The 14,428-nt window shown below is 35.6% G+C and overlaps 1 protein-coding gene across 1 annotated transcript; it reads right to left on the minus strand.

Moving 5' to 3' along the window:
* Positions 1 to 3,981: 3,981 nt before the first annotated feature.
* Positions 3,982 to 4,410, minus strand: LOC150092091 (uncharacterized). The gene has a single exon (XM_090415316.1). It carries the CDS (start codon positions 4,408 to 4,410, stop codon positions 3,982 to 3,984), a length of 429 nt encoding a protein of 142 aa, XP_090271442.1.
* Between the last annotated feature and the right edge of the window lie 10,018 nt (positions 4,411 to 14,428).

The following is a 14,428-nucleotide window of genomic DNA, read 5'->3' on the forward strand; positions in this document are numbered from 1 at the left end:
ACACACACACACACACACACACACACACACACACAGCATGTGTGTCACATAAAGAAGATTGAGAACATTCAGAAGATTCATAGCATATAAATGCCGATCATAAATCCTTCGGATTGATTCCTTTTTGAAAAAAAGAAAGACTTGGACTACTTGAAAAAGACTTTTGAAAGACTTGCACTACTTGCAGGCGCAAACTTGAGTTACTTGTCTGTTTGTTTACTTGGGAAATAGATTAAAACCAGGTTTATATTTAAAATAGCTTGGTATCTTTAACGTATTTATACCTAAGGTAAAAAACTTTCTACATCTGTGTCTCATCCTGAGATTGTTATTTAATAAGATCAAAGCACCTTATGGTAACTTGCTTTGGTAAAATACTTATAAGCTCTGTATTACTTAAACCTTAGTATTTCTTAGTGTGGCTAGCACTGACGAGACCTCAATAAAGGTCGAAACGTTTTCTTCCAGTTCCAGTTTCCTGGATAGTGGCCCCTTGCGTTTAATGCATCATACATCTCCTCAAGGAGATGTGCTTTACTTTAAGGGTAAAGATTAAGAATAGTGATCAGATCTTATTCCACCTTTACCACGAGTTGTCTAAGATTTGCACTACTTTGCGGGTCACCCAGACTTGTACTACTCGCAGGCGCAAACTTGACTTGTTTGTCTGTTTGCTTACTTGGGAAATGGATTAAAACCAGGTTTATATTTAAAATAGCTTGGTATCTCTAACATATATATATATATATATATATATATATATATATATATATATATATATATATATATATATATATATATATATATATATATATATATATATATATATATATATATATATATATATATATATATATATATATATATATATATATATATAACTTGCCTACTTTGTGTGTGGATAGTGGTTTTCAAATAAACAGTTATATCTTTATAGATTGACTTAAATGTTAAGAAGAATTATTCTCGTTCTTATTCTAAAAATATCAGTTTACTATAATTTATTTCAGTCTTATACTGTAATATTGTGCTATATTTTATTGGCGTTTTCTATCATGAAAAAGAAAAAAAAAGATGTCGAAAAATTGGAACAATGGGTAGTACTCACAATCAGAAATGGGTAATCTCATCTTTACATCGCAATGAAAAGCATTGGTTTTCTAAGACGAGACCATATTTCAGCAACAAGGAGATTGGATATAGCATACTACTTTTGGAATTTGTTTTTGACAGAATACAATATGGTAGAATGCTATGGAAGACATTAATTGGAGAATAGGGTGAATGTGAGGACGGCTGACAGACAGATATGAAAAGTGGTATATGGCATTGTTAGTCTGCAAGATTTAAGGACACTGCTGTACCACAAGGATCAGTTCTAGGTCTACTGTTATTGTGTTCATCCCATGGCTTCCAGAGTTTCTTATCTTTGATCTTATTTTAAAGTCTGAGCACAGCATTCGGTATTGCTGTGCCACTTGATTTGTTGGAATTACTTTACAATTTGTCACAACTTTAAGATGTTTTCTTCTAATCAAAATGGAGTCAATTTGTGAACTGTTGATACCACTTCTAAATGTTATCAAATGTTCTTCCCTCCTGTAGAAAAACGAGTTCACAATTGCCAGATTAAAAGCTACTGCAAAGTCCACAATCCTCTCCTTCCTTGTTCATCATTCCGACTCCATGGCCACCATGCACCCTTTCGCAGTATCTATTCTGTCTCCCTATGTGTCCGTTCAATTCTCTTCCGACAATCACCATCTCGTTTTCTTCCAGTTCCCTCATTTCTTCATCTAACATGTTCCAGAACTCATCTTTCTTCTCTGCTGTACAGTAAACGTGTGGTGCATATACACATAAGACGACTACTTGCTCTTCTCCAAGACCCAATTTCATTCTTATGAACCTGTCGTTCCTGCTACTCACTTCCAGTACTTCGGCCTTCATACTGCCACTCACCACAATTCCTACACCATTTCTTCCCTCTTTATTCGCTCCAGAGTAGAACAATTTTTATCCATCTCCCAGATTCTTCGCCTTTTCCCCTTTCCACCTTGTCTCCTGCACACAAAAAAATCTCCAACTACCTCTTCCTCATCAAGTCTGCCACATCTCTTCCTCTTCCAGTCATGCTTCCAACATTCAGTGTTCCCACTCGCAACATCCTCTCCGCCTGCTGGGCTCGCTTGTTTAACCGCACCCTGATGCGGTAGCCCTCGTCCACTTCTATCAGCTGTAGGGCGATGTGGCTGGCACCGCTTAAGGGGTACGCCCTAGCACTTATATCACTTTCTCTTTGACTCATTAGATAATAAGTAGAGCTGCCAATGAAGTTTTACAACCGGATGCCGTTGCTGACGTCAACCCTCGCCATTTATCCGGGCTTGGGACCTATTGAGGCTAGCTTGCCTCCTTCGGTGCCTGCATAAGACGAAATGACTTAGCAAGATAGGGAAAATTCACTCTAGCCCACGAATACTCTAATAGCATTGGGGGAAGGAGCAAGAAGAGGAGAAAGAACCAAAAAGAAGGGGACGGACCAGTTACAGATAGTATAACAGATGTATATTACATGAAGTAAGGCATGGTCCAGCATCAGGTATCTTGGGTTTGCCATGGCCGTTCTAACTAAAGTGAGCCATTGAGGCTTGTCTGCATATTTAATCACTTTGGTAAATTCCTGATATAGCTGATTTATGTCTAGCATGTCGGTTTGGGGCAGTTGATGATGTTTTATGTAGTTCTCAAATTTATTATAATTGGTACCTATTTCGAATTATTTATGACTAATTATTTCTGACTTCATTATTTAAGACTAACGTGGCAACTGCAGTGCTCTTGTCAATGCTATCAGGTAAGAAAAGTTTCAACAGTATCGAATGATGATCTGTTATTTTGCACAAGTAGATGGCAGAGGATACCTCATAGGCCATTCTGTTTCTTATGAATATGTGATCAATGATACTTGCTGAGTTGTTCGCGTCTCTCGTATTGCCAGAGTAGATAATATATTTTTATATTCTTCAGTTTTACTATTACTCTTATAAAGGTCCAAATTTATATCCTGCACCAGTATAATAGTGCCGTGTTTTAAGGTTTTTAGGGCATTATTTGGGTGGGAGAAGTCAGACCACACCTCCTCGAGGCTCCCCGTGGACACTTGAAGCGCTTGAATAAATTTCGTATGGTCCGCTTTCAAGGTGACTAACGTGGCGTCTTCACCCAATTTTCTAATGAAGAGTCAACTGCCCAATACTGAACTGACACCCCCTCACATCTTTGCCTGTCCAGCAACTGCAGCGGCTTTGCGGGAAGTGGATCCTAGACCTGAACTGCAGCTCTGTGCGAGCGGGATCATCGACATGGCTGGGGCAGTGCTATGAGCGCGCTGGAGGCATCTAGGACTCTTCAAAGACAAGACAAGACAACAACAGGACATTATTTAGCTCTGATAGAAAGATATCAACTGGGCCACGTGTGCACGGTATATAACAAATATAAGTATATTCATTGCTGTAGTTGTAAATCATTACAGTTTCAGCGCTTGCATTTTTGATTCCAGTCTATGAAATTTATAAATATTTCTTCTAGCGTATAGAATTAATCCATCTCAAAGATGATAGTCGCGACAATCATGAGACGTGTCGTCATCAGCGAGAGAATAACGATGAACCTCAAGTTGTTCGATCCATATTTCACTTAAGGCTAGTACATCTATATATGATTGGATTTCTGTGAAAAGTAACATTAAATTATCAACATTTGACCTTATTGACCTAATATTGACATGATATATGTTACAATTCTTGGATGAGTTTATAGTAGTGTTAAAACAAATTTTTACGGAAGTTAAATTATATAGTTTTTACAGTTTACAGTTGCATATGACTCAAAGTTATTCAAGTGGAATCTTAAATCCATTTAGGTCTTGATTAAAGTTCCAGTTATTCATAGGTAACATTTAGATTTGTGCCTTCTTTAACTGAGTTCGTTGAGGTCGTCCGCTGTTTTTATCCGTATCACTTTTGTGTTGTCGTTCTTTCTCATGAATAGTTTACTATCTTTTATCCATACATATTTGACTGCACCACTTGCTCTCTTTTGTTTTGCTTCATAAAGAAGTTGCTTACTGAGTTTGGTCAAGTGTTCGTTTATGTAGACGAGCACCGGATTTAACTGTTCATCAAATTGTTGAGCTGTACTCTTGAGTTTCCTTGTCTTCGTCATCCATTTATTTTTAATATTCTTGCTTTCTAATTGAATAATAACTGGCTTGATATTTGTTTTTCTGCTGGTGGATACTCTGTGGGTGTGCAAGATGTCTTCCCTTTTTACTCCAAGTAGATTCACCAGTTTTTCAGTTATAGTATGCAAGTTTTCATTCTGAGCTTCTGGTAAACCGTTCATTATTCAACTTGGAGCACTGCTGAATTTCATTAACTTCCCATTTCAGTTCGTTCATTTAAGCTTTTAGTATTTTATTTTCGTTTGTTAGTTTTGTGTTTTTAGTTCGCAGATCCTCACTTAGTTTAATACTGCATTCGGCTTTGTTCTTTAGATCTCGAATGCATGCAAAACTATATTCCAGCGATGCCTTCAGTTCATTTATTTAGGGCTTAAATAGTACTTCCAGTTCCCTTCTTATCACGGATTTATCGTCTTTAATTTCAACTTTAATGGCATTTAGGTCTTCTAAAATCTGTTCCATGAAGTTTCTTAGGAAAACCCTCACGTCAGCTTCTCCGTCGTGCTTGTATAGTTAAATCCAGACCGGCGCTGCTTTTATTTAGTTCACTTATAGTTTTAAGGTCGTTTTTCGGAGAAGTATTAATACAACTCTGGCATTTCCATTTTAATTTCTTGGCTTTACACATTTCACGAAAGTTAGATTACACCTATACATGCAGGATGATATTATTCGCGACATTCAAGAGAACATTGCAGTACTTCGTTTTTGTCTATCTTACCTTTGTTGCTTTTGCAGTTGGCGACGGACATGATCGGCTGTTGACCTTGAAAGAGGATTAGATGGTATCGTTAAGGTTAGGATAGCGGTCGTCTCAGCAAGTGGCTGGAAGGATTATATGTTGTCAGTGACTATGGTCTTTTTTCTTGTTTCCTGCTGTAGCTTGAATTTTGAAGCACAATAGTTTTACAGGAACCACTCGATCGATTTAGATGATTAATGCGTATTTCTTTTTCAGATTACTGAGATGATTCATTTTAACACGTTTTAAAGTGATAATATTAAAGCAATTGCTTACATTTAAGTTTAGAACAGGAAAACAGATACAGCAACAGGTGTTCAATCTGCGCCCTCTAGCGTCCATGTCAAGCTCTCGCTGATACGTGAAATGCGTGACCGTGATATGAATGTGAATGCTGTGCATTATACGAACATACGAAATTCTATATTCAAAACGATGATTTCATTTCATGCATCTGCCTTTGAAGAGAATGCAACATTCGCAAGCACGCGCAGTCTGTGACTTTCGATTCTCAAGAGGAAAAAAAATAATGAAATCTGTGTGTGTGTGTGTGTGTGTGGTGGGGTTCCTGGTAATAGTTGGTTGTTGCTCGTTTAGTGTGAAAGGAAAGCCCTTTCACCCCATTCGTCAAAGGAAGGTGGGCTCAACGCCTTGTTTTAGTTAACAGCGTGGCGAAACATCTGCCAGGAAGTTGTCGGAGAGCGAATGTTGGGTCATAGGATAGACTTAAATTTTAACTCTCTCGCTGCCTGTGCTATTAAAGGGATGATTCGTATCTAGAAACACCCGTAAATTGTAACGAGTATTATACGCTTACATGCATTAGACCTTTTTCATTTCGTACTACCAGAAGCACACTTGGTGGCTTAGTGCATTTTAACTTGTTAGCCTTCACTTCAGGAATAAGAGAGAGCTTGATCGTTCTTTTGCAAGGAGTATTCTTTTGATGAAGGTAAGTCCGTCTCTTAATATTCAGGTTTAAGTCTGCAAATAATATTTATTTATTTTCTTCTTGTTTGCTTTAATTATAATAATGCGACCACCATTGTTGTGGATTTGATCTTAATTAGGGGTGCCGACCTGTTGCTACTAATACTAATAGGAAAGAATTCAGCACGGCTGCATTATATTTTATTCTGGCGATATACTTCAGGAATAATATTTCTAGTGTGCATTTACTCTTAATGCGTTAGACAGTTTCAGATTTTTATTAAGAAATTCTTTGTATCATTAATACAATTTATGGCACCATTTACATCAAGGCTTGTATTCTGAAGTTATTTACTTGTAAAGTTTATTTCAAAAAGTATATTATACCACATTACTAAGGATGCGATAAATTTTAACTTCCTTAAAGTTTTAAGAAGCCTACTTGCGTCTAATTTCATGGTATTTCCGCTTAATCCACATAAACTATCATCTTGAGATATTTCTTGCAGTGCTTCGCAAACATCGGACAAATTATACCTTAGGGACATTCACTAATTTAGTAGTGAATAGCAGTGCAATTCATTACTAAATTAGTGAATGTGAACTACAGGTTACATACATTGCTCTCGGGTTAATATTGGAAATTCGTCGCTGCACACCTTTTACATTACCTTTCATATTACTGGCGTTATCGTATCCTTGACCACGTAAATCTTGTATTGATAATGAAAATTTGTCTAGAGTTCCTAGTATTTCATTTGAAAAAAATTCTCCAGTCCAGTGGTACTTTTTATTTCTATAAATCCCAAAAAGTGTTCTTTTATAGAAACCGTGCCATTATTAGCTCGCCTCCACATCACGTAGTGCACCCTGGGTAATGCTAAATGAGCTAGAGCACCTGCTGGCAGCCAGACCTATCTTAAGGATCTCCTGGCTATAGACACATGAAATTCGTAGATACATGTCTACGAATCGAAGTACTATACTAATTTGTTCCGTGTGACCAATGTCGAACGTACAATCAATAATTATGGAAAAATATTTTGCTGCAACAACAGATTCTAAAATTTTGTTAATTATTGCATTGGCGAAGATGTTTATTATTTCATTTTGAATATCTTTTCCAAGATAATGCACATATGTATCTTTATATTTTATTATTCGAAGATGTTCATTCATTATTGGATCAAACTTGGCTAGAAATTCGACAAAGTTCAAACAATTTCCGTTTCCATGCGAAAACAATGTCTCATTTGTTCCTCGAAATGATAAATTTTGAATGGCTAACGCCTGAACTAAGCAAAGTGTCATGCTAATACTTGCACCCAATGTGTCTCCTCTTTTCTTATAACTAGCAAGTTCTCTTCATCAATGGTTTTCTTTTCTTTTATTCGAATTTCTAATTCTTTCCACTTATGGTAATTTTCAACGTGTATTTGACTTTTTTCATGCGCAGCTAAAATAGAAGAAGCATTTTTCCAGTCCCTCAATCCAGAATCAGCAAGGTTAATCCAACATTGATCAAATAATAACAGCAGAAGCAAAATGTAGAATCCGTGGATTTTGAATACTATAACCACAAACGCAGCATTGTCCCACCGTTAAATAGTCTTTGAGTATAATGAGTCATTGAGAATCTTCTATTATTGTTATCATTCGGAAAATCAAAATTATGAATCTCTTCAGGTCCATGTTCAACTAATAGCTGATGTCATTGATTGGTATTGGAAAATTTTACAGGACACCAATTTGCTGGATCATTATAATTTAAATTTGAATGATATAATCACGTAATCACAAGAAAGATATTTAATTAACCAAATATTTCGGTCTGGAAATAGCAGACCATCTTCAGTGGTATTACAAGAACAGTTTGAAAAATACAAGCTAGAATACTAATGTTGTTGCAAGTATCCTTGAAACAACAAATAATTTAAATTTGTAAAATCAAATCCTTTTATGATTGGATCTGTAGAACAACCAGCTTCAGAATCAACAATACTCATATGATCTGTAGATTCCTCCTTTGACGTTTTAATCCAATTTTTGGTATCGTAAAATTTTGCTCCAATTCATTAATCGAAACTACGGACGAATTATCCAACGAATAATCTTGAAGATTTTCTTCTTGTATGCGATTACGATTTTCACGACAAAGATATTTTAAAAATGCACCTTCTTGTTTTTTCAATCTTTCTTCCTTTTCCGCTTTACGTTTGCGATATCGAAAACCCGATTTCTTTTTATCCATTTTCAAAATCCAGTAACTGAGATGTTCATAAATAAAAATAAACTTATGTATGATAGATAAGTTATAACTATATAACTTATGCATCATACATTTCTAATCTAATAATTCAACAATATCGTTTTCTATGAAAATAATTGACAAATTTCTCAAATGCATCAGACTTAACGAATTGTGTAAATATTTCTAAAGCGTTTAAGTACAGAAAATGAGCGTTCACCGCTAGCATTACAAACAGGCAATGTCCAGGGCCGCATTTATACTTTTGGAGCCCCAAGGTGCAACATCATTATGAGGCCTCGAAAATAAGCACGTTTTTTAGTTTATTGAAAATAAAAGTCAACAATTCCATGATAACTAATTTTAATAACACAATACAACATTGGTATGCATATATTTGTATTTTAAAAAAGTATAAAAATAAATCAGTTCAAATTTAAATTAAAAAAATCAATAATAAATTTTTTTTTCGGGCTTTGGTTTTAGCAAATATCTCGATAATGTCATCATAATTAACCAAGTCCATTATATCTGATTCAATGCATAATAACGACAGGTCACTTGTTTTATTTTGGTGCAAGTTGCTTCTTAAATAATTGGTATAAGGATAAAAGTTAAAAAATAAAATAAAATAAAAATAAATAATTTAAATGCAATCAAATTAGGCTTGTTAATCAAGGTAAAAATAGGAACTTCATCAACTATAAAGTTCAGATGTTCTCACTAAAAATAAAAATTTTGAATTTACGGCAATAAAAATTGTAGCAAAAATCGCCATATTTATGGAATTACAAAATGGATCTAAATATAAACAATTATTAAGATTTATTGAACTCCAGATTTGATTTTTTTTTGAAGTTGCAGTAATTCCAGCTTAATATAAAAACATAATAATAAGGCTATGCACAAGACTATGGCAGATTCCAAACGCGGGCCATCGGTGAACTGTGCCGATGAAAGGAAAGGACTCCCTTTGAAGAAGGTCGAATTTAGCGATAGCGACCTACCCAGCAAGAAAGAGTGGCCATTTCGAAATGAGCACGTGACCTCCACGTGGTAGCAGTTTGCAGCAGCGGCGATATCCCACAACAAAGGATGAACGAAAGGGTCTCAACGTCAACACTGCAGAGTGGTAAAGTACTGTAACGTTTCTTGCTTTTATTGATAAGATTTTGTGAAAGGGAAGGAATAAGAACCTGACTGAAAGAAGGAGAACTTTAAAAGATGATACGTGTTCAGGGACTCTCTAACCTTATTGGACTGGTAGTCTGAGAACCCAAGTATTGTGTGGTTCCAAGAATATTGTAAAGGGATTGTTAATTAATAATTCATAAGTTCACAATTAGAATAGAGTCTTGTACTATATGCGTACAAAATTATATGTGATTAATATGCTAAATACTTAGTAGATCAATTGTATATAATAATGAAATATATGCCTAAAGTGTGAATGTTGTGTGTGCGATTTAGATCATTATTTTGGTATTGCTTTGTGTGAGGTAGAATGCTGACCTCGTGTTGTATCTAATATATTCTAATCTTTTTAGCCATATAATAAATATGGTTTCTTATGTAAGAATGTGTGTGATCTAAGCATGAGACTGACTTCACCAATCAATAAATTTCGGACCTATGCGTAAGGGGAATATACAAAGAGTGTTAGAGTTAATGGGCCATGACTGAAAAGTTAAGATATCTACAGCTTGCTAATTTATTTTACAAATTTGGTGACACTTAATTTATGGGAAACTTCCTTAGGACAAGAGATTTCTGACTTTAGGCTCTGGCTTGCCCAGCAAATAAAACAAATTTTGTCAGAGCGCGAAAAAGGGAACGGACCCAGAGAACTAGTTTATAGATAATCTTAGAAGACACTAGAGTGATAATAATAAATAAAATAACAGAAAGTAACGACGTAACAGTGGATTATCTATCATTCGTAAGTAGGTAGGCCAACACAATTTTGTGTTGGATCATCAATGACACAAATAGTTCAGCATGTCGTTCTGCTGGACAAATGGAATTGGAGCAAAGGCAATCGTTTCCGTTGTGAACTCTGATCTTTCGTAGGGAGATGGCCTCAATATTTGGCAGTTGGACCAGAAAACTAAACTTACTTCAGAGGTAACGAAATGTATCATTAATTCTAACATCTGGAGAGTGATAAAGAGAACAAATGAATGTAACGAAGTGCTGTAAACCCATGCTGTTCCTTGCAAAGTAGAGATTCTCTAACATCCCATTTCTGAATGCGAGCCGAAACTAACTTTTCCAAAATCTTCGCCATCATTTCAGTGATACTGATTGGTCGATAATTGGATTCATCTGTCTTTGGAGCACCCTTCTGCAATGGGATTAGCGTACATTATTTCCACTGCTATGCAATATTCCTGTTCTGAGACTCCAATTATCTAGCTGGTTAAGGAAGTAGCGAGTTCAACTGAACAGTCTCTTGCATCCGGGCTGATATCGCACCAGCTCCTCTTCAGCAATTCTTATTCCGTTTGCGCAACTGCTCTTGAACCTCTTTCTCATCCACTTGAATTCCTTTATCCAGTAAAGAAGATGCAGTAAGTTAAATGTCGCATAATATGATATGTTAGTAGCCTTTAAGAAAATGGATAATATTTAGCTGAGTTGTCTCTTCTGCACCTGTCACATGCGTACTATCTACATTCAGTAGAATTGTTCTTTCATACTTTCGTTTTTTTTACCGTATAATGGTAGAATTCTTTTTTTCTTTTTTTTTTAGTTTGCCAGTTTCTTTTCTTACTCAGATTTCGCTTTCCGTACAACAGCTGTAAATCTTCTGACCTGTTGCTTATAATTTTCGTAACGACATCATCCTCATGTACTCGGTATTCCTTCTATATTATCTTTGTCTTAAGACGCCACTGCTTAATAAAAGTACAGATCCATATCACTCTTACCCAATTTATTTTTCGAAATCTAGGGAGGTAATATGATATTGCACCATTAATGTATTATTAATATGTGGGGGGCTATATAGGTTATATGTGTAATACACATGCCGTAAAATTAGCCATAAGCGGGCGTATCAATTATTGAATGCAAACCCAACTGGAAAGGTTTCAATTAGGGAGTCAGCGTAACTGATACCGCCTCAGTTTTTTAATGCAGCAAAATCGTGCATCAGAATTATTTATTATTCTCATTGCGTTATACTTAATTATTTATTTAATTTTCGTTTTAATCCTATCCACGAGAGGTTTTAAAACTACAGTATATTAGTAGCGTGGATGTAAAGTTAGATAATCCGAAAACTTTTCTGTATGCATTAAGGAATAAGCATTTTTAAAGCCACTTAATCCTCTAGAAGTAGGTTGGAGTCTTTCACCGAGTGGTAGAATTCGTTTCTCAACGAAGTGCTTATTACTTAGCCCCATTGTACTTGCTATAATATTTTCGTATTTTTCTCTGAACATTCAACACTGGCATTAGATTTTTCTTTTTATTCTATCATAATCTGAGATCTTCACCGCTCTATGAAATTTTAATCAGTTGTACTCCATCTCGTATTTTCTGAACAAGGCTTTCCGTGCATTATCTCTAAAATTTAATATAATCTGTGGCATGTAAACTTGAAAATTTAAATACTTTACTACTATTTTGTAAGCTATTCCTGTTTAAAATAACATAACATAGCTATGTGAAGTATAACATTAGAAAGAAATTTACTATATCATGTGTCCTCGAGGTTAGCCTAGTGGGTGTACGCTTCGCAACCATATGCCTTAAGAAGAAGTGTCCTAGGCTCGATTTCCGTCGAAGACAGGAGGAGCTAAGGGATCTTCCTCGGCCATAGCCAAGTTAGCCGGTCTTGGGGATGGACAGCAAGGTGTTTTCCACCAGTTTATCTGGGATTTTTTATCCCGCAAACCGGCCCCGTGAACACACAAGGATCTACAGTCATAAATACTTAACCCCCTCCATGAAGGGGTCAACACGCCCCAGTAGGGACAGGGAAGAAACTCCATACGATAAATAGATAAAAGATATCATGTAGTTTTTTCTTTGTTAAATGCGCAGATATAAGCAGATAGCCAATATCGGCGCATTAAAGAAAGACCAGAATTAATTCCTTTTTTCCATTCGATGAGAATGGAAGCGGATGAAAATAATGAAGTATTTTGTGTGTGTGTATATATATATATATATATATATATATATATATATATATATATATATATATATATATATATATATATATATATATATATATATATATGTATATATATATATATATATATATATATATTAGGAAAACAATGCTGCAGAACACACACACACTGACTCACACACTGCGGTCATTAACCTCACGCATTTTGTAACATGGATGACCTGTTTCTCTCAGGTCACACACATGAGTTTCCAAACTTTCGTGCAACAATAATATGAAAATAAAAAAAAAAGGAAACGAGATCATATCTAAACACGCTTTTATAAATTTCTGTGCGGATCATTGACAGATAAAAATGTAAAGCTATACCTTGTATATCTAGGTTGGGAATTTTTTAATTAAAATAAGTGACTTTATTTTTCATCGAAATTCAGATTTCGCTCCTTTCGGTCAGCTGAAGTGTAGAAAGTTGCATAAAACGATCTGTTTACGCATGCGTGAAGTCACATATGGCTTTCGGGTAATACAACAGAGGAGAAATTGACATTGTACACTGCATAATTGACATGGCCTATTTGACTGGCCTATTTACAGAATCCGTATTCTGTTATAAAAGTTCTTCTAAATGAACAAGCCTTTTACTGAAATCAATACGAATAGTAATTCAGGTACTTTACGATGAACAACCGTAGAATTCCGAATCACAGAACCTTTTAGCTTTGCGAACAGGTACTAACTTTGATAACAGCTCGATTTCGTGTGCTTCCATAAGTGCATACCGACTAATGCCAATGACAGTTTACGAATGCAGTTTATGCATTTATATAAAAGAGGCAACGACAGCAGCAGTAGGACAGTGATCTTGTAGTCTCCAGCTCCTAGCATTTCCTTCAACCCATCGGGCAGTAAAACATTACGTCATCTCCAATATAGTGCTGTTGTATATACGTTCATCAAACTGTGACTATAGTAAAGCAGTAAACCTACGTCGGCTTTTAAGTTTTATTAGGGAAGACCTGCATCTCTTGGTAACCTTCATACTTTTTTTCATGTTATTATTATTATTATTATTTACCTGAAATCCATTTACACTAGATGCATTCACTAACCCTAAGGACAAATTATTCCACTTATTGCTCTCTGGGAATAAAACCTACCTCTTAACCGTTTCTTGACTGAGAACCACCTTAACTTCCATTTATAGACCTCTATCATATCACCCCTATTTCTCCTATTAACCAGAGTTTGCAATCCACATACTCGCAATCTGTCCTCATAATCTAAATCCCATCATCGTGATATAATATTCGTAACTTTTCTTTGCACTCTTTCCACAGTTCCTTTATCCCCTTGGAACCCGAGAGACCAAATTTGCGCACTGTAATCTAAGTGTGGTCTTATCAAAGCCTTATAAAGGGGCAAAATTACTTCCTAATCCTTACATGACAAGGTTCGCTTCAACATAGCAATTATCCTCTGAGTTGTATTTGCAAATTTTGCTATGTGACCTTTGAACTTTAAATTCTTATCCACAAATACACCAAGATCCCTTGTCTCCTCAGTTTCTTGTAGAATAACCCGTTAATATTATATTCTGCTGGAACTCTAATCACGCCAAAGTGCGTTACTTTACACTTACTAACATTAAACTGACAGCCATTTTGTTTGCGAGATCAAATCATTTGCAATTGCTGATATCAGTAGTATCCCAGATTGCCCTGCATATCTTCGCATCATCAGCAAACAATTGAAAATATGATGATAGACCCTGCTTGATATCATTAATGTACAGATTGAACAATAATGGCCCAAAGACTGAACCCTGAGGTACACCACTGGGTATATTAAATCTTCAGATCCACACCCACTGTATACCACTTTTGATATCTGTCTCTCAACCATTCCCTGATCCAAATCAACAGATTATGTTCCAATCCCATATTATCCAGTTTACACAACAGACTATCGTGTGGTATCCTATCAAATGCCATAGAAAATTACAACATTATCACAGTGTATCAATTCCCTTTATCCAACTCGGACGTAACATTGTTATAAAATATGAGCAAATTGCTAAAACATGACCTTCCTTTAGTAAACCCTTGTTGTTCCTTGTAG

The sequence above is a fragment of the Typopeltis vanoorti genome, unplaced genomic scaffold (genome assembly GCF_054136105.1).
Source record: "Typopeltis vanoorti isolate ZY-2024b unplaced genomic scaffold, IOZ_Tvanoo_1.0 HiC_scaffold_724, whole genome shotgun sequence".
Classification (NCBI taxonomy): domain Eukaryota; kingdom Metazoa; phylum Arthropoda; class Arachnida; order Uropygi; family Thelyphonidae; genus Typopeltis; species Typopeltis vanoorti.

What these genes read in the sequence shown, in the direction of transcription:
- LOC150092091 (XM_090415316.1), bottom strand. Translation starts at nt 4,410, where the DNA reads ATGAACGGTTTACCAGAAGCTCAGAATGAAAACTTGCATACTATAACT.